The 21,219-nt window shown below is 43.7% G+C and overlaps 1 protein-coding gene across 4 annotated transcripts in view; it reads left to right on the top strand.

Moving 5' to 3' along the window:
* The window catches only part of PIGS (phosphatidylinositol glycan anchor biosynthesis class S), a 150,441-nt gene that overhangs the window by 79,543 nt on the left and 49,679 nt on the right, over window positions 1-21,219 (top strand). For all 4 annotated transcript variants that reach the window (XM_069226175.1, XM_069226173.1, XM_069226174.1 and 1 more), the window contains exons 5-9: window positions 369-460; window positions 1,581-1,815; window positions 14,178-14,320; window positions 14,402-14,516; window positions 15,965-16,110. In XM_069226175.1, coding sequence (XP_069082276.1) covers window positions 369-460; window positions 1,581-1,815; window positions 14,178-14,320; window positions 14,402-14,516; window positions 15,965-16,110 — 731 coding nt within the window. The remainder of the gene's footprint in view (window positions 1-368; window positions 461-1,580; window positions 1,816-14,177; window positions 14,321-14,401; window positions 14,517-15,964; window positions 16,111-21,219) is intronic.

Below are 21,219 nucleotides of genomic sequence, written 5' to 3'. Positions count from 1 at the left end.
CCTTATCCCTTTTCCAAGGCCTATTACCCTCTGCTCTCATCTACATACTTCTATCCTCATTTATTTTTCCTGTCCATCTGTATGCAGTCATCATGCCCTATCTTTCTCTTCCGCAACTTTTTCTGCCGGACCCCATAACCTTCCAACACCATTACCTCCCTCTATCAACCTCACTCCTTACCTCTCACCTATGCCATTTCTAGTTCGTCCTCATCTCTAAATCCTCATTCCTACAGAAAGTGGAGTGGAGACTTCAGGCTGGTCCATAGTGTCAGACATGTGTCATATGTTTAATATGTTTAATGCATTGCTGTTTTGAGACCCATGACTCTTGTTAAAAAGTGTTTTAATGACCTCTTTACCACCAGGATGCGACGAAGCTCTGTATCAGCTGGACAGAGGGACCCAGGGTTCATTAACAGTGTACGTGATCCCAGAATCCTCTGCCCTTCTTCCTCAGGTAGATGCTTTTCTTTTTCATACAGTCTTGCCACCAAGATACCCGCTCTGTCAAAAAAGGTGTTGTCCTTCAGTGTGCCTCACCGCTTAGGAGTCCTTGCCTCCAAGGTGCATATACTGAGGGAGAGAGTAAGAACAGTATGTTCAGCGGGGAGGGCTGGCGAGCTATATTTTAATGAAGCTTTTCCCATTTACTTCACTTCATTGCATAGTTTATACTCATCTTACATTATAGTCTTTCAAGTATTTATACTTTACAGTTATTACAAAGACAGTACCCACTTGTAATCCCAAAGTATTTGGCTGGTAATGGTAAATTGTAGCTAGATATTTTGAAAGTTCAGGCGAGCAGCGGACCACCATGATGATATTCATGGACAGGACTTAATGACACCGCAGGATAATTTGTGTAACTACACTACCTCCACATCAAATATTGATGCTATAACGAGCATCATACACTTTGCTTTTTACACTTAGAAACCTGCCCACCTCACAAATTCAACTCCTCCTTCACAACCAAAGAAACATAAGTCAATCACTACCACTGCCCTTTTCCCCATACAAATACAGGCATTTACCTTACTGTGTGAACGTTAACGGTCCATATTCCTCTGCTCTGGGACGCTCGTTTGCAAAACTTTAGAGCCACTGCTAACTTCCTGCCTTTGAGGAAACCAAAGAAAACCTACCTCTTCTATCGTTCAGATGCCCTTTTGAAGTTGATAGCACCACTTATTCACCAAGTCTCAGCTGCTTTGAACATGCCGTAAATCTTTATCTTGCCAACAAGACAAAAGTGGATGGACCTGCATTAGAACAGTTTCAGACTGTCACCTGCTCTGAAGAGAGCATCTGCAGCATCAAAGAGGAGACTCTGGGCCTGATTCTAACTTTGGAGGACGGTGTTAAACCGTCCCAAAAGTGGCGGATATACCACCTACCGTATTACGAGTTCCATAGGATATAATGGACTCGTAATACGGTAGGTGGTATATCCGCCACTTTTGGGACGGTTTAACACCGTCCTCCAAAGTTAGAATCAGGCCCTCTGTGTCCTCAGTTGAGCATTAGGTCTCAGTAAGGCAAGATTTGTTATACCATATTTACTGTATTTGCAGGGTATTGGTGTCTCCATAGGCAAGCACCGCACTGCTGTGATGGAGAGTCAGCACCTGCCTTCTCTGAGGGTGGAAGCAGTCCTGGGTGTTGTGAACAAGAAAGTGGAACAGATCGTCCAAGTCATGTCCTTTAATGATGATGTTATAATGGCTGCACTGTCTGATCGGATTCCTGTTGGCCAGTTCACCAAGGATGCTTATGCAGACAGCCGACGAGCATTCAAATCCAGCCCAGGTACGTGATGGTTGCCGGGCTCAGCCACATATACTAGTGCTTTGCCTAGAATCTATTTGTTTATCTGTTCTCTAGATTACATTATGGGGCAACGTCCGAAAGCTTTGGGTCTCAAGCTAAATTTATAAGCTTATAGTGGTGAGCCAGTAATTTGCAATATTTTGTGTATAATATGTCATTTTAAACCATGTGGGTGCACTTCACCTTCAGGAATGCTTAGCAGTGTCACCTGACAGGGTTTTGATGCTGTCTGCTTTGTTTCTGTGTTCCTGCTGCCATCTGTTTTCCCTTTACATGACCGGCTATCCCATGTGCCTGCAGTAATCTCTTCCTTTATTCTCTCTCTCTCTCTCTCTCTCTCTATATATATATATGTTCAATGGCATGTGTAGCTGCAGATACACATGCTTTGCACATCCCGCCATCTAGTGTTGGGCTCGGAGTGTTACAAGTAGTTTTTCTTCGAAGAAGTCTTTTCGAGTCACGAGATCGAGGGACTCCTCCCCTTTCGGCTCCATTGCGCATGGGCGTCGACTCCATCTTAGATTGTTTTTTTTCCGCCATCGGGTTCGGACGTGTTCCTTTTCGCTCCGTGTTTCGGTTCGGAAAGTTAGTTAGAATCTCGGAAAAATCGACGGTATTGTTTGCGTTCGGCATCGGGTTAGTTATTACAGATTGACACTGACTTTTGAAGAGCTCCGGTGGCCCTTTGGGGTTTTTCAATCCCCCGTCGGGGCCTGGTCGGCCAGGCCACGTGTCTCTTCAAGGCTGATGGAACGGACCCCATTCCGCTCCTGCCCAAAATGTCACAACAAGTATCCGTATATAGATCAGCACCTGGTCTGTAACTTGTGTTTGTCTCCAGAACACAGAGAAGATACTTGTGAAGCCTGTCTGGCGTTTCGGTCGAGGAAGACATTAAGAGACCGAAGAGCGAGAAGACTGCAAATGGCGTCGGCGCCGACAGGACAAAGGCATTTGGAGGAGGAAGAAGAAACCTTCTCCATCCAGGAGTCGGACTCGGACGAGCTCGATCCCGAAGAAACGACTAAAACCGTGAGTAAGACGTCGAAACATAAAACTCACGAGAAGACAAAAGCCCAGGGGACGCCACCGCCAACAGGCCATGGCTTAACCCGAAAAATAGGTGACCGATCATCGGCACCGAAAAAGGGCACGCTTGTGTCAAAGTCATCCGACTCCGGTCGAGATACCGGCACACAGCAATCTCGAGCCCGAGACAGCGGCTCCGAGCAAGTTCGGCACGAGACAGCTGCACCGAAATGGGTCGGCACCGAGAGATCACGACGCCAAAAATAAAGAAAGTGTTGTCGGAGCCGAAAAAGGCTACCGAAAAGGTTTCCATTCCGAAACATCCAGCCTCAGAACCGAAATCAGGATCCTACACAGAGGAACAGGGATTGTCCTCCCAAATGCAAGGACATAAGTTCGGACAAGAACTAGAATCAATGGAGCCAGACTACACACAAAGGAGGCTCCACATTCAAAAGGACACAGGGAAGATAAGCACTCTTCCCCCAATTAAAATGAAAAGAAGACTTGCCTTTCAAGAAAAGGACAAGCAGCCACAAGCAAAGGTGGCAAGACAAACAACTCCGCCACCATCTCCACCACCATCAGTGCACACATCACCGGTAGTCACTCCACCACTGTTGCAATCCCCAACTCATACTGCAATGAGTCAGGATGATCCAGACGCATGGGACCTTTATGATGCGCCAGTATCGGATAACAGCCCGGACTGTTACCCAGCGAGACCGTCGCCACCTGAGGACAGTACATCCTACACGCAGGTGGTCTCAAGAGCAGCGGTTTTTCATAATGTCACCTTGCATTCAGAACCAATAGAGGATGACTTTTTGTTTAATACACTATCCTCCACTCATAGCCAATACCAGAGCTTACCTATGCTACCTGGAATGCTAAAACACTCCAAACAGGTGTTTCAGGAACCTGTGAAGGGCAGGGCCATAACTCCAAGGGTGGAGAAAAAGTACAAGCCACCGCCTACAGACCCTGTGTATATCACGCAGCAATTAACACCAGACTCTGTGGTAGTAGGGGCAGCTCGCAAGAGAGCAAACTCTCACACCTCGGGAGACGCACCACCTCCAGACAAGGAGAGTAACAAATTCGACGCTGCGGGGAAAAGGGTTGCAGCACAAGCAGCAAACCAATGGCGCATTGCCAATTCACAAGCACTTCTGGCAAGATATGATAGGGCTCATTGGGACGAAATGCAACATTTCATAGAACACTTACCCAAAGAGTTCCAGAAAAGGGCACAACAAGTGGTGGAGGAAGGACAAAGTATCTCAAATAATCAGATATGGTCAGCAATGGATGCAGCAGATACAGCTGCAAGGACAGTAAATACTGCAGTAACAATAAGGAGACACGCATGGTTGCGTATGTCAGGATTCAAGCCGGAAATACAACAAGCCGTGCTGAATATGCCTTTTAATGGACAGCAGTTGTTTGGGCCGGAGGTGGACACTGCTATCGAAAAACTTAAAAAAGACACTGATACGGCCAAAGCCATGGGCGCACTCTACTCCCCACAGAGCAGAGGCACATTTCGCAAAACACAGTTTAGAGGGGGGTTTCGAGGACAAGCTACAGAACCCACAACCTCTCAAACAAGGCCCACTTATCAAAGCCAATATCAGCGGGGAGGTTTTCGGGGGCAATATAGAGGGGGACAATTCCAAAAGAATAGAGGGAAGTTCTAGAGCACCAAAACTCCTCAAAACAAACAGTGACTTCCAAGTCACAAATCCCCAACACATAACACCTGTGGGGGGGAGACTAAGCAATTTTTACAAACATTGGGAGGAGATGACAACAGACACTTGGGTACTTGCAATTATCCAGCATGGTTATTGCATAGAATTTCTCAGATTCCCTCCAAACGTACCACCGAAAACACAGAATATGTCAAAACAACACATGGATCTTCTAGGACTAGAGGTCCAGGCATTGCTACAAAAAGTAGCAATAGAATTAGTACCAAATCAACAGAAAGGAACAGGAGTTTACTCTCTGTACTTTCTCATACCCAAAAAGGACAAAACGCTGAGACCTATATTAGATCTCAGAACATTAAATACCTACATCAAATCAGACCACTTTCACATGGTGACATTACAAGACGTAATCCCACTGCTCAAACAACAAGACTACATGACAACACTAGACCTAAAGGATGCATATTTCCATATACCAATACATCCTTCACACAGAAAGTACCTAAGATTTGTATTCCAAGGGGTACATTACCAATTCAAGGTGTTGCCATTCGGAATAACAACTGCTCCAAGGGTTTTACAAAATGCCTGGCAGTAGTAGCTGCGCATATCAGAGGGCAGCAAATACATGTGTTCCCGTACTTAGACGATTGGTTAATCAAAAGCAACACACTAGAACGGTGTTCACAACACACAAAGTACGTCATAGAAACCCTACACAAACTAGGTTTCTCAATCAGCTATACAAAGTCACACCTTCAGCCGTGTCAGACACAGCAATACTTAGGGGCAACAATTGACACAGCAAGAGCGATTGCCACTCCAAGTCCACAAAGAGTACCAGCATTTCACAATGTAATACAGGTCATGTATCCAAACCAAAGAATACAAGTCAAAATAGTAATGAAACTCCTAGGCATGATGTCCTCATGCATAGCCATTGTCCCAAACGCAAGATTGCACATGCGGCCCTTACAACAGTGCCTAGCATCACAGTGGTCACAGGCACAGGGTCAACTTCTAGATCTAGTGTTGATAGACCGCCAAACATACACCTCGCTTCAATGGTGGAACAATATAAATTTAAACCAAAGGCGGCCTTTTCAAGACCCAGTGCCTCAATACGTAATAACTACAGATGCCTCCATGATAGGGTGGGGAGCACACCTCAATCAACACAGCATTCAGGGACAATGGGACTATCGGCAAAAACAGTTTCACATAAATCACTTAGAACTATTAGCAGCATTTCTAGCCTTCAAAGCATTTCAACCAATAATAAGCCACAAACACATTCTTGTCAAAACATACAACATGACAACGATGTATTACCTAAACAAACAGGGAGGGACACACTCAACACAGTTGTGTCTCCTGACACAGAAAATATGGCATTGGGCAATACACAACCACATTCGCCTAATAGCACAGTTCATTCAGGGATTCAGAATCAGTTAGCAGACAATCTCTCTTGGGATCACCAACAGATCCACGAATGGGAGATTCACCCCCAAGTACTACACACTTACTTCCAAAATTGGGGAACACCACAAATAGACCTGTTTGCAACAAAAGAAAACGCAACATGCCGAAACTTCGCATCCAGGTACCCACAAGATCAGTCTCTGGGCAATGCGTTATGGATGAGTTGGTCAGGGATATTTGCTTACGCTTTTCCCCCTCTCCCACTCCTTCCATATCTAGTAAACAAGTTGAGTCAAAACAAACTCAAACTCATAGCACCAACTTGGGCAAGACAACCTTGGTACACAACACTACTAGACCTCTCAGTAGTGCCTCATATCAAACTACCAAACAGACCAGAACTGTTAACTCAACACAATCAACAGATCAGACACCCCGATCCAGCATCGCTGAATCTAGCAATTTGGCTCCTGAAGTCTTAGAGTTTCGGACACTTAGACCTTACACAGGAATGTATGGAAGTCATAAAACAAGCTAGAAAACCAACCACTAGACATTGCTATGCAAATAAGTGGAAAAGGTTTGTTTATTATTGCCATAATAATAATCAAATTCAACCATTACACTCATCTGCTAAACACATCGTAAGCTACTTGCTACATTTGCAAAAGTCAAAACTAGCTTTTTCATCCATTAAGATACATCTTACCGCAATTTCAGCTTACCTGCAAATTACCCACTCAACTTCACTATTTAGGATACCAGTCATAAAAGCCTTTATGGAAGGCCTAAAAAGAATTATACCACCAAGAACACCACCAGTTCCTTCATGGAACCTCAACATTGTCTTAACACGACTCATGTGGCCACCTTTTGAACCCATGCACTCATGTGAAATGCAATATTTAACATGGAAAGTTGCATTTCTAATTGCCATCACATCTCTAAGAAGAGTAAGTGAAATCCAAGCATTTACCATACAAGAACCATTTATTCAAATACACAACAATAAAGTAGTTCTACGGACAAATCCAAAATTTTTACCAAAAGTCATATCACCGTTCCACTTGAATCAAACAGTAGAACTACCAGTGTTCTTCCCACAACCGGATTCTGTAGCTGAAAGAGCACTACATACATTAGACATCAAAAGACCGTTAATGTACTACATTGACAGAACCAAACAAATTCGGAAAACAAAACAACTATTTGTTGCTTTCCAAAAACCTCATTCAGGAAATCCAATTTCCAAACAAGGCATTGCTAGATGGATAGTTAAATGCATTCAAACCTGTTATCTCAAAGCAAAGAGACAACTGCCTATTACACCAAGGGCACACTCAACTAGAAAGAAGGGTTCTACTATGGCCTTTCTAGGAAACATTCCAATGACTGAGATATGTAAGGCAGCCACATGGTCTACGCCTCATACGTTTACCAAGCACTATTGCGTGGATGTGTTAACAGCACAACAAGCCACAGTAGGACAAGCAGTACTACGAACTTTGTTTCAAACAACTTCAACTCCTACAGGCTGAACCACTGCTTTTGGGGAGATAACTGCTTACTAGTCTATGCAAAGCATGTGTATCTGCAGCTACACATGCCATTGAACGGAAAATGTCACTTACCCAGTGTACATCTGTTCGTGGCATGAGATGCTGAAGATTCACATGCGCCCACCCGCCTCCCCGAGAGCCTGTAGCCGTTTCGAAGTTGATCATGAACATCTGTAAATTTGTAAATATATCACTTTAAGCTACATTATGTACATACATATTACTCCATTGCATGGGCACTATAACTATAAGACACAACTCCTACCTCACCCTCTGCGGGGAAAACAATCTAAGATGGAGTCGACGCCCATGCGCAATGGAGCCGAAAGGGGAGGAGTCCCTCGATCTCGTGACTCGAAAAGACTTCTTTGAAGAAAAACAACTTGTAACACTCCGAGCCCAACACTAGATGGCGGGATGTGCAAAGCATGTGAATCTGCAGCGTCTCATGCCACGAACAGATGTACACTGGGTAAGAGACATTTTCCATATATATATATATATATATATGTTTGATGGCATGTGTAGCTGCAGATACACATGCGATGCATTATTCTGCCATCTAGTGTTGGGCTTGGAGTGTTACAAGTTGTTTATCTTCGAAGAAGTCTTTTCGGAGTCACGAGATTGAGTGTCTCCTCCTCTCGGTTATACTGTGCATGGGCATAGACTCCGTTGTTAGATTGTTTTTTTTCCACTGTCGGGTTCGGACGTGTTTCCTCTCGCTCTGAGATTTCGAATTGGAAACTTTAGAAAACTTCTGTATTCGTCTGTATTGTTTCGATTGCGTTTTCACCTAGACTCGAACCAATAGTACCGTCGCATGCGCCAGACTCTGGCCTGTTCGGGCCTACTGCGTCGAAGCCTGATGGATCGAACTCCATTTTGATTTTGTGCCCAATGCCACGTGAAATTTCTCTACATAGACCAACACCTCGTATGTAATCTGTTTCTTTCTTCCGATCACAAAGAAGAAGATTGCGAGGCCTGTAGATCGTTTCGATCCAAGAAGACCCTGCGTGATTGGAAAGCCAGAAGATTGGAAATGGCATCGAAGAGTACGGAACATCTCGACACCATGGAGGAGGAACAGGCGCAGACAGCGGTTTCCATCAGGGACACAGAATCTGGAGAAAATAGGCCTCTCACTGCTGGTCAGCACTTGAGTACGTCTGCACCTACTCCCACTTCTAAAAAAATCCTCAAAGGTCTTGGGTACACCACTGCCAGAGAGCCATGGTTCGACCCGAAAAAAGACTAATCGACCGACCTTCAGTTTTGGCGTTGAAAAAGGCCACTCCTCCGTCGTTATTGGAGTCGAGTAAATCCATCAAGAGTTCTACTTCAGACTCGAGCAAGCGTCCTGACTCCTTGGAGTCGAAGCCTCAACGCCCTGCTTCAGAGCCAAAACAACCAGCTGTATTTTCGGGCCCGAAAAAGAAACTACCATCTTCGGAGATGAAAAAATCTTCTTACTCAGAAGAGCAAGGACTTACGAGCCATCTTAAACAGAGCTCAAAATCATTGGATGAACAGTCTTATAGACCTTCTGATCATGTTTCTGAGGACACTGAGATCCAACCTATCCTTGAAATTATGGATCAAGGATTCACATCCATAAAGAGACTGGCATAATAATTACTGCACCTCCTCTGCAAACCAAGAGAAAGTTGGCCTTTCAAGAACAATTAGACACTGCTCCACCACCAGCAACAATTTATAAACAGAAGGAGAAGCTATTACCTACCCATACTTCTCCCCCTCATTCACCACAACTTTCTTTTTCGCCACCACCCACTACCCCACCACCTTTGCCTTCACCAACTCATTCACAATATTCACATGGTGATATGGTTGATCCTTGGGATTTCTACGATCCAGATCCTATCCCTGACAATGACCCGGACTTATACCCTTCTAAGCCTTCTCCACCAGAGGACACTACTGCATACACGCAGGTTATTTCCAGGGCAGCAGCGTACCATGGGGTGCTTATGCACTCTGGACCCCTAGAAGAGGATTTTCTCTTTAACACACTATCCTCCACGCACTCAAAATATCAATGCCTTCCAATGCTACCTGGCATGATTAAACATGCAGATCAAATATTCAGTGAGCCAGTCAAACCTAGGGTAATAACACCACCCATTGATAAATAATATAAACCTGCTCCTACAGACCCTGATTATATTACCCACCAAGTTCCTCCAGACTCAGTGGTAGTAAGTGCGGCTAGAAAGAGGGCTAATAGCCAGTCGTCAGGGGATGCTCCTCCCCGACAAGGAGAGTAGAAAATTTGATGTGGCTGGCGAGAGGGCAGCGACACAGGCTGCCAACCAGTGGCGAATTGCAAACTCGCAAGCCTTGCTAGCAAGGTACGATAGAGCCCACTGGGATGAGATGCAGGAACTCCTACAACACCTCCCAAAGGAACACCAAAAAAGGGTACAATAGATTGTGGAAGACGGTCAGGCCATAAGCAACAATCAAATACGGTCTGCCCTTGATGCTGCAGATACAGCAGCTAGAAGCGTGAATACTGCCATCACTATATGTAGACACGCATGGCTACGTTCCTCTGGTTTTAAACCAGAAATTAAGCAGCCAGCCTTTTAATAAAAAGCACCTGTTTGGCCCTGAAGTCGACACAGCCATAGAAAAACTGAGAAAAGACTTGGACACTGCCAAAGCAATGGGAGCCTTATACACAACACCCTATAGAGGCTCCTTTCGCAGACAAGAATTCAGAGGAGGATTTAACCTGCAATCCACAGATGCTTCTACCTTCCAGGCAAAACAAGGGCAACAGCAACAGTAGCACCAGAGAGGGGGTTTTAGAGGGTCTTATAGAGGCCAATACTTTAGAACCAGAGGCAAGTTCCAAACTTCAAAACAAGCCACTACCCCATCTAAAAAGTGACTTATTTACCATCCCTCAACCCCACAAATCTCCTGTGGGTGGCCTACTGCAGCAATTCCACTGCCATTGGCAAATTATTACCACAGACCAATGGGTATTATCAAGTATCCGCAATAGTTATTGCCTAGAATTGATTTCTACCCCTCCAAACATTCCTCCACGTTATCACAAGCTGTCCCCAGAACACAATGTTCTATTACAGCAAGAAGTACAATCGCTACTACTAAATCAGGCAATGGAATTGTTCCCACATTCTCAACAAGGAACCGGAGTATACTCGCAATACTTCCTCATTCCCAAAAAGGATGGCACTCTCAGGCCCATCCTAGACCTCAGATCTGTAAATCTATATATCCTGTCTGAACACTTTCACATGGTAACTCTGCAGGACGTCATCCCACTATTACAAAAACAAGATTACATGACTGCATTAGACCTCAAAGATGCGTATTTCCATATACCCATCCATCCAGCTCACAGAAAATACCTAAGGTTTGTGATAGCAGGAAAACATTATCAATTCAAAGTTCTACCATTCGGCATAACAACAGCTCCAATAGTATTCACAAAATGTCTAGCAGTAGTAGCAGCCTACCTAAGAAGGTAACTCATACATGTCTTTCCATATCTAGACAATTGGATAATAAAATCAAGCAATTTTATACAATGTCAAAAACACACTCCATGCACAATAGAGACACTACATACACTAGGGTTCACTCTCAACTACCAAAAATTCCATCTTAAACCAGCACAGGTGCAACCTTACCTAGGTGCTATTCCCAATACGCAAAAAGCCTTAGCTTATCCAAATTAACAAAGGGTACAAGCTTTTCAAAGTCTCATACCACAAATGCAGCCAAATCAACAATACACTGTAAGATTTATGATGAAACTATTGGGAATTATGGCATCCTGTATAGCAATAATACTGCATGCAAGACTAAACATGAGGACACTACAACAGTGCCTCTCACAGCAATGGTCTCAAGCACAGGGTCAATTGCAAGAACTAGTGTTGCTAGACCGCCAAACGCACAAGTCCCTTCAATGGTGGAATCTCAGCAATTTAATGAAGGGGGGGTCATTTCAAGACCCTGTGCCTCAGACCACGATCACAACGGATGCATCAATGACAGATTGGGGAGCTCATCTCAACAACCTTACCATTCAAGGGGAATGGGATTCACAACAGCTAAATTATCACATAAACCATTTAGAATTATTAGCTGTGTTCCTTGCCCTAAAAGCGTTTGAGACGTTTCTCAAACACAAGACTGTCTTGATAAAAACAGACCAAATGACGACCATGTATTACCTAAAGAAACAAGGCAGGATACAGTCATCTCAACTGTCCCTTCTAGCCCAAACTATACGGAAATGGGCAATTCACAATCAAATTCATCTACTAGCAGAATACATCCCAGGAATCCACAATCAGGTAGCAGATCTCCTAAGCAGAACACACCAACAGATACACGAATGGGAAATCCACTCTCAAGTACTTCATCAGTGCTTTCAAAAGTGGGGGACACCAGAAAAAGACCTATTCGCAACAAGCGAAAATGCAAAATGCCAAAACTTCACATCCAGACACCCACACCCTTTATCCAAGGGAAATGCTCTATGGATCAACTGGTCAGGGATATTTGCTTACGCGTTTCCCCCTCTCCCACTACTTCCCATTCTAGTCAACAAACTGCGTCAGACTTCTCTCACCATGATACTCATAGCCCCAACGTGGGCACGACAACATTGGTACACAACACACCTAGACCTGTCAATAGTACCTCACTCCAAACTTCCAAACAGACCGTATTTGTTAACACAAAACAAAGGACAAATCAGACATCCAAATCCCAGTGCTCTCAACATAGCGATTTGGCTCCTGCAGTCATAGAATTTGGATACTTACAACTTCCAGTAGAATGCATGGAAGTTCTCAAACAAGCATGCAAGCCTACAACTAGGCAATGCTATGCTAACAAATGGAAAAGATTTGTTTATTACGGTCAATCTAAAAATACTGACCTACTTACAGCATCAATACAAGATATTGTATGCTACCTACTTCATTTACAGAAATCAAATTTAGCTTTCTCAACTATTAAAATTCATCTTGCTGCCATATCAGCATATTTACAAACTGTACAACATACCTCTCACTCTTTAGAGTCCCAGTTATTAAAGCCTTCATGGAAGGTTTAAAAGGTATTATTCCACCCAGAACACCACCTGTTCCTGCTTGGAATCTCAATATTATACTCACCAGATTAATGGGCCCACATTTTGAACCCATGCATTCATGTGCGATTCAACTCTTAGCCTGGAAAGTTGCTTTCCTAGTAGCAATTACTTCAATACGAAGAGTTAGTGAAATACAAGCATTCACTCTTGAAGAACCTTTTTTTTCCCAAGTAAACAAACATAAAGTTGTACTTAGAACCAATCCAAAATTTCTGCCAAAGGTGGTATCACCTTTTCACATGAACCAAACAGTGGAATTGCCAGTCTTCTTCCCACAGCCAGATTCAATTGCAGAAAGAGCCCTTCACACTCTTGACCTTAAGAGAGCTCTTATGTACTATGTGGTTAGAACAAAAGAATTCAGAAAAACAAAGCAGCTTTTCGTTGCTTTTCAACAACCACATAAAGAGAATCCTATCTCTAAACAAGGATTACCAAGATGGATTGTTAAATGTATACAAACATGTTACATTAAGGCAAAAAGACAACTTTAATCACACCCAAAGCACATTCCACTAGGAACAAAAGGTGCATCTATGGCATTTTTAGGAAACATACCAATGGCAGACATATTTAAAGCTGCCACATGGTCTACACCTCATACATTTACAAAGCATTATTGTGTGGATGTATTTTCAAAGCAACAGGCCAATGTAGGTCAAGCTATCTTAAGAACATTATTTCAAACAACTCCAACAGGCTAGCCACCTCATTTGTTTGGGGAGATTAACTGCTTTCTAGTGTATGCATAGCATGTGTATCTGCAGCTACACATGCCAATGAACGGAAAATGTCACTTACCCAGTGTACATCTGTTCGCAGCATGTAGTGCTGCAGATTCACTTACACCCTCCCTCTTCCCCGGAAGCCTGTTGTCGTTGCAGTTTTTATAATTTGTACATATGTATATACATTTACATTTGCATGGACATCTATTTTTACTTACTATTTCTATACAACATTTATATTACTACACTTCATCACTCCTTCCTACACCCTTTTGCGGCAAAACAATCGAACCGTGAGGAGGAGTCACTCGATCTCGTGACACTGAAAAGACTTCTTCGAAGAAAAACAACTTGTAACACTCCAAGCCCAACACTAGATGGCGGAATAATGCATAGCAAGTGAATCTGCAGCACTACATGCCACGAACAGATGAACACTGGGTAAGTGACATTTTCCATATCACTTCCCTTCTATGTCTGCTCTCGTTTTCCCTAATTGATCCCCTCATGTAATACTCTGATTCCCTTCTCTGACTGGTCCCCTTCTGTGTCTTCTTTACATCCCACAAACTGATTACCCTGTCCAACCAGGCCTGTTCCGAGCCATTAATCAGCTCCGCAGAGGGCTGCCTGCCCCCATCTGATCTATACTTGAATCATTGAATCTGTCGGCCCTTCTGTGCTGAACTTTGATCTCCCCTTCCTTAATTCTCAGGCTATGAGATAACGTTCAGCTTATTGAATCCAGACCCCAAATCGCACGACGTGCACTGGAACATTCAGGGTGCTGTGGACGGCTACGTCCAGCCATTCCTGGACAAGCTTGCACCTGTGGCCAATGTTTCTGTGGACTCTCAGGTGAGCTGACCTCCTAATCTTTATTTTTATGTATGTATGTAGTTGTTTTCGAACTTAATTCTGCTTATTTCTCCACTTTAGATTTTGTACTATGCAGTGCTTGGGGTCACACCTCGCTTTGACAAAGCATCTTCCAGTTACATCCTGAATGCTTACAGTCTTCCCCATGTTATTAACCCGATTGAGGCCAGGCTTGGTAAGAAGCACAGAGCTATTTAATTTTTTAAGGTTCGTACCTTGTGAGCCATAATCCAGCTGTTTGTATTTATGTATCTGCTGAACATCTCTAACAGGCTCTTGAGATTACTTCAAACAATACATTGGATCTTAGCATTAAATGGTAACAAAAGCAGTTTTTGGTGAGAAGACTATGTTTGTGGGACTGATTACATCCTCACATCAAACATGATACATTACTGGGTAGTGCAAGTTCAGGGTGTACCCTGTGCAAGTGACTTAGACCTTGAAGAGTTGGGGAGTTGATGGGACTTTGAACCCAAGGAGGTTCTGTTTGAGACCGTTTAAAAGGTCCTCTGGATGTGGCATTTCTTAGGCTTAGGTTGTGATGCTTCAAATGTGCGGTGCCAGAAGGGATAAAGTGCTGATCGTGAGATATGGTGGACTTTCGGTGCTTAGTTGATGTTGAGTTAATGATCGAAGAAAGGTAGTTCGGAGTATAAAGGAAGATTTTGTCTGTGCAAGGTAAGTGAAGGGCAATTTGGAACCCAAGAACGTCAAAATTGTAAAATGACCTGTGGTATACTGTAGTCAACGTTTGTAGCCACAGGAGTCCGTTTAAGACCATGTACATAAGTATATATAATGGTTTTGAGGTCATGTGCCTCACAAGTAGTGGGACTGAAACTGTAGAACTGGAAATTCAGTCCCAGTACTGAGTCTCATCCCGTGTCTGACTGATAGCCTGGCTCATAGACTGCAAATTATACACCCTTACACCTCACTGAGCGTCAGTGACTGCTTTCCTTGTTGATGGAAGCACATGCTTCATAGGCTACTGACATAGGATTCGAAGACCAAGGCCTGGCTTTCCGTGTGATGTGGTATGACAAGCAGACTCCCACTAGCCTCATCATAGCCTTTGACCCTTTTCTTTCCTGCACATTTGGTTACCTTTGGGCACCATATGTTTGTGATAAAGTCTTAAATACAATTTGTGTGGAAGGCACTGAATATTTTAGACCTCTTTTGTTTCCCAAATATTCTACTTTTCTCTGACTGTCAGGGCATCTTCCAAATGTAAAATAAATGTAAATGTCCAATTTTAAATTGAGCTTAACTAATTGTAGCCAGTTGCTAACTGCTCCAGTTTTGGCCGATAAGGAAACTAAAATAAAGAAAGAGAAACTAATTAGTCAGGATCACATACATGGGAGCATTAGAAAAGTATGGAATAGAATCAAGCTTCATAGTTCGTGACTGTATCACTGGAGAACTGATACCTTTTTGGAAGCCCTGGCAATGGTGGAGTTTCAGGAGGGGGGTCAGAGGCACCTGTAATGTGTAGACAGTCCTGCTAGTAATTTAGCGGTTGCAGGTCTGTCTCAGAACTAAACCCTGGAACAGCTGAATGGTGATTCAATAAAGAAGAGTATTGTGCCTTCAGTTATTCCTGTCTTGCTACAGGTTCCAGTGCTGCCTCACTTTATCCGGTTCTGAACTTCCTGCTGTATGTCCCAGAATATTCCCATTCGCCTCTCTACATCAAAAACCATGATGGAAGCTCCGTTGTCACCAATGCTTTCCACAGTCCCCGCTGGGGTGGAATCATGGTAAGGACCTCTAAACATAAGCATTCTGTGTCACAGCAAGCTATGAAGTCAGTGCTTGGATGAGTTGAGTGATGGGTAGTTGAGGCGAGTGATAGGTAGTTGAGGCAATGCTGGTAGTCCGATACAGTTTGTGTGGGAGGGTAGGGGTGATACTGAGATGGAGGTAACCTTGTGGAAATCAATGGAAAGCATCTTTTAATGGTGAGAAATTGGCTACAGGCTTTACCACAAGTGAGCTGTGCTCGTGCGTGTGGTATCTGCAGTGCTATTCTTCATGCCAAAACCAAACTGAAACCAGTGTGCACCCTTTAGGTTTGTGTCTGTATTTGATAAACCTAATTCATATAAATCCATTGGCCCTGAGGAGGTTGATTTAAAGTCTTTTGTATGCAATGTTTGGGGTTACTTTTTTAGTTCAAAAATATTAAACTGCTAGAAATGTATAAAATCTGAAAATGAAGATATTTCACACACTGTCAGATACCAAAGTTGATGACATCTAAATAGATCAAAAATAACTTTTTTCAATTCGGCACCCTAAAATGAGTTGTATTGTTCTGTGAATTCTTTGTAACCGAAACATGACAAAAGATCTAACAACATCCCCTCAAAAGGACCACCACCAACCTCATCCCCATGACTAGTCCGTTGACCTTGTAGGCACTTGGCAGGGATGGCTGGCGTTTGCTCAGTAGAGGGGGGGGAGGCGGCAGCGCATAAAGGAAAGGGTGGAATAAGATGCATTTCAAAGCAACCCCAAGTAAACTACTTAAACATTTTAATTATTGCAACATTTAAAGAATTATCATCCCGTTCCAACACCCGCATAGGCATACATCTTTAGAAAACCTGGAGGCCAAGAAAGTGCAACCATGCACTCATGTAAACAGTAAACCTCAATCCTAATTCTCAGTCAGTCATGCGTTGTTTACTCTCCTTCTTAACTCAATCTAGGAAGGACCAGGCAATGACAACTTATCAAACTCACGTCCTTGTTTTTCATGTTGCACCAAGGGTATCTCGGGATCCCACGTCACTACCTTCAGGCCTTACTGCACAGGTACCTTCTTCAAGTGCTGCAAAACATGTACCTTTGTCCGTCTCCCTGCTGAAATGTGGGAAAATTGACACCTTGTTCCCTTTAAACACAATATTCCTACTGTGAAGTAAGGCTTAAATGCTCACATCTCATCACTAGATCAAGTCTTAGTAATGAATCAAGTGGATTTGTAGAGTGCACGGCTGCTCAGAGTGTACTAGGCTAAATAAAAGTGATGGGGAAAGCCATCATCACATCATTCACGGGCAAATAGCCAGGTTTTCACCCTCTACTGAAAAAAACAGTTCAGAACTAAGGGTACAAAGCTCAACTGGGAGCTGGTTCCAAGCTTGTGTGGCCAAACAGGAGAAGGGAGTCGCCACCTTTTCTCACTCATCTGACTCTCGGATCTACAGCCAGCAACGCTTGGATGAGCGAAGAGCTTTTGGAGGAATGTAGTACTGAAGCCTAACCGAGAGATAGTAAGGACACGAGTGAAAGAAGGCCTTATGGGCAAGAACAAAGCAGCCAGTGTTAAGTCCTGAGATGGGGAGGAATGCAAACATGTCAGAGAGGTTTCAAGAGCTGAGGTGCCACAGCGTTCTGGATAACTTTCAGCCATCTGATCAAGCACTGAGGCAGGGCCTGGTATAAGACATTGGCCAGGCTCAAGATAATGAATTTATGAACCTCTCCTCTACCCATCACTTAACCCTAAAAGTATCCTTACCTCCCTTTACCTGTACCCCCCAAACCTAAATTAACATGCACCCCTTTTACTTCTATCCACCCCTTAACCTTAAAATCATCCTTATTTACTGTTCCCTCTACTTACTCCTACACCCTAAAATTACCCTTATCTCCCTTTATCTGTACTCATCCCTAAACTCCAAATTCACCCTTACCTCCCTTATATCTATCCGTTAACCCTAAAATCACATAGTCATAGTCACTATTACCTGTCTTTATCCCTCCCCAATCCGTAGTCCTAAAATCAACCTTACCTCTACCCATCCCTTATCCCTACAATCACCATTATCTTGCTTTATCTCTACCCACCTGTAACCCTAAAATCACCCATACCCCTTTACCCACCCTTTGACCTTAAAATCCCACTTACAGCCCTTTATCTCTACCCACACCTTAATCTCTTTTTTTTTTTTTTTTTTTTTTTTTTTAAATAACATTCAAGTATGTTTTTTTTAAGTATATATTCTCCATGGCATAAGGTTCTGTGGGATAGAGGTAAAAACCCTTTCAAGTCACTTACCTGTGTAGTAAAGACTGCGCGGTAAACATTAAGTACCACCTGTAACTATTGCCAAAGCACAGGTTTTGTGGCATTGATGAAGTTTGCCCAAACAGATCGCCTGCTGTCAAAGTCCTGGGACTTTTCCTCAGTGTGCTCGATGGTCTGTACTACTGAAGAAGAGACCTTTGTAAGCTGTGGCTCTTGCACCAAGTGTGCCTGAACTGATTTATATTTTTGCTAGTCTAGTGGCATTTGCTCAACGTATGCCTCTGTGGGCTACTGCGCTACTTGAGGGACTTGCCGCTGTGCAACTCAGTCACTGTGCAGCAGACTGGAAAGGTGTCCAATCAGAAAAAGCTGCTATTGCTGCATGAAGTGACTTGGAGTGATTCAGTGCCGACCTTGGATCTTCAATAAAGCATCACCACCTCTACCCCGGGAGTACCAAGTGTAGGAATCAGAGGAGGGCTGCCTCCAGATTGTGCTTCGGAGCCTGCATACGCACATGAGAGGAGCAGTTACTTGACACATCTTCAACTGACACCTGGGAGGACCAAAAATGAAGGGTGGGAGGCTGGAGTGAGTTCTGCTATGGGTCCAAGCTACAGGTGAGACAAACACTAAGAGACTGAGTGTGTGCTAGTGCCTACCAGACGAAAACAGGAGGGGTTCTGCACCTTTGCTGAAGGCTACACCAGGGTACCTTAGACTAAGGAAGGTAGAGGGGGCAGAAAGAGGGCGTCCTTCCTGCTAGGCAGGAGTCCCGTTCCTTAGGCTTTGAGTAACCGATACTTTTTGTATAGCATTGAGTTTTACTGTGTATTAAAGTACTTCTCTTTTCAAATAAAGAACTGAGTTGGATAATCACATTATTACCCTTTTGGGTGTATATAGAGTCCTAGCATGTCTCATACCACACACTAACCTCCCTGAGAAGCCTTTGACTGCTCAACATCAGTACCACGGAGTGTCAAGTGTTAAAGGAGTTGTTCTTGGCCCAGTTTGCAAAGCTGTAGTAGGACAAACTCCGGGGCATCAGAGGCAAATGATCCCCTGCCCCCCATGACTGTGGTCCAATAGATTCTGCTTGCCCCCATGCCACCCCACCCCCCACTAAACTGGATCTAACTTTGTCATTGCCTTGGTAGCAGGCATTGCCAATTCTAGTGATCCAGTCAGTGTTCTTCAGCTGTCTGCAGGTCTGAGCAGCACAACATTGAATATTGTGCAGACTACAGGGGATGTGTCGTCTCCTTCAATTTCAGGGTTACCAGAAAGCCCCTTATGAGCATCCATCCTAGAATTGGAAGTGCCACCACCACATCTGTGGAAGAGTTGCTTTGAATGTATCTGAACTTAGCTCCTGCTTGCACGTCTCCAAGTGTATCTATTTTAAATTCTGGATCATTCAGTTTAGGAGGTGCAGCACTCTTGCATTTCTGGTTTATATTAGCTTCAGTGAGTTCAAAGCAATTTTGAGATTTCCAAAGAGGGGAATGAGTATGAAAGGGCTTTGTAGATGTGGCTTCCGGAGTGAAGAAATTACTGCTCTCCAAGAGATTTGAACCTTTCTGTTTTCCAGCCCTTGGCATGCTTCTTTTACTTGAACAGAGTGAACGAACAACACTGTATTAGAAGAGTTAGACTTACTTTCCATTTCAGGTGGTTCTTCAGGATAACACAGTGTCTGTCTAGAACAAGGAACCCCCTCACTGTGACATTTAAGAGGAGTTTGAAATCCCTGCTTGGAGGGGAAGGCATCAGAAGGGCTGATCATATTATGTCTGTAGTTTTTGACGACCCACTGGCTAATCCAGGTACTAAAATGATGTACATCCAGGAACAACCCAGAAGACAGCCTAGTTATAAAAATAAGGTTCATCTAACTTAAACCTGTACACCCAGGTTAGAATAAAAGTAGCAGCAGCCCACAGACCTATGATCTTGTGACGCAGGACTATCGCATAACTGTCACTGTGGTGTTGGAGAAAAGGATGACAAGACTCTTCTTCGTGTAGCCTCTCAATTATGTGCTAGCCTGAGAGGGGCAAGTGGAGACACTGACATGGATTTGGGGAAACAAAGAGGCAGAAAGTCACAGACATCTGGATGGGGAGATGGACACTGGAAGGCACTTGTTAAGATCGAGAAATGGGGAGGTGGACACTGGAACAGGTTGACCCGAAAAGGGATGGAAAGACACAAAGAAAGGGAGATAAAAACACGAAGCAGAGACATAAACAGAAGGAGACAGTGAAGGTGATGCAGAGACACAATAGTGTAGGAAACACATTTGAGTGTAGCTGACAGAATTGAGGAAACGAGAAACTGGGACAATTCGACATGAAGGTTGGGTACACCAGGACAGGGTAACAGCACAGGCTGACATGGCATTACAGAAACTTTGGACAGTGAGAACATTATGACATAGGGATGGCGATGGAGATGTGAAATCTGATGTGAAGGAAGTCTGTGTGGGTAGAAAATGGGATGATAATGGAATAGAGGTGGTGCCTGTGCTGGTAGGAAACAAGAGGTTAATAGATTGGAGGGCTCAGTTGGTGAGTGGTGGGCTTTGAGGTCAGTGGCATATGTGAGAAGATAGATTGAGAGTCTGAAAGGTTTGTGGTGACTGAGAGGTTTGTTGGCTATTCAGTCACTAGTTTGCAAGAGAATTGAACTTGAAATGTGTGTGAGGTGTCTGGGTTTTGTTTCCGGTCTCTTAACTTGAGAGAGGCCAGCTGGAGTCTGAGAAAGTGGTGAGTAGGTGATTACATCAGTCTCATTTACAGGCAATTAAAATGTTGTTTGTGTCTGG

Source organism: Pleurodeles waltl, chromosome 3_1 (assembly GCF_031143425.1).
Source record: "Pleurodeles waltl isolate 20211129_DDA chromosome 3_1, aPleWal1.hap1.20221129, whole genome shotgun sequence".
In the NCBI taxonomy this organism is placed as follows: domain Eukaryota; kingdom Metazoa; phylum Chordata; class Amphibia; order Caudata; family Salamandridae; genus Pleurodeles; species Pleurodeles waltl.
The sequence above is the reverse complement of the archived record's forward strand: the minus strand, read 5'-3'. Positions and strand labels throughout refer to the sequence as shown.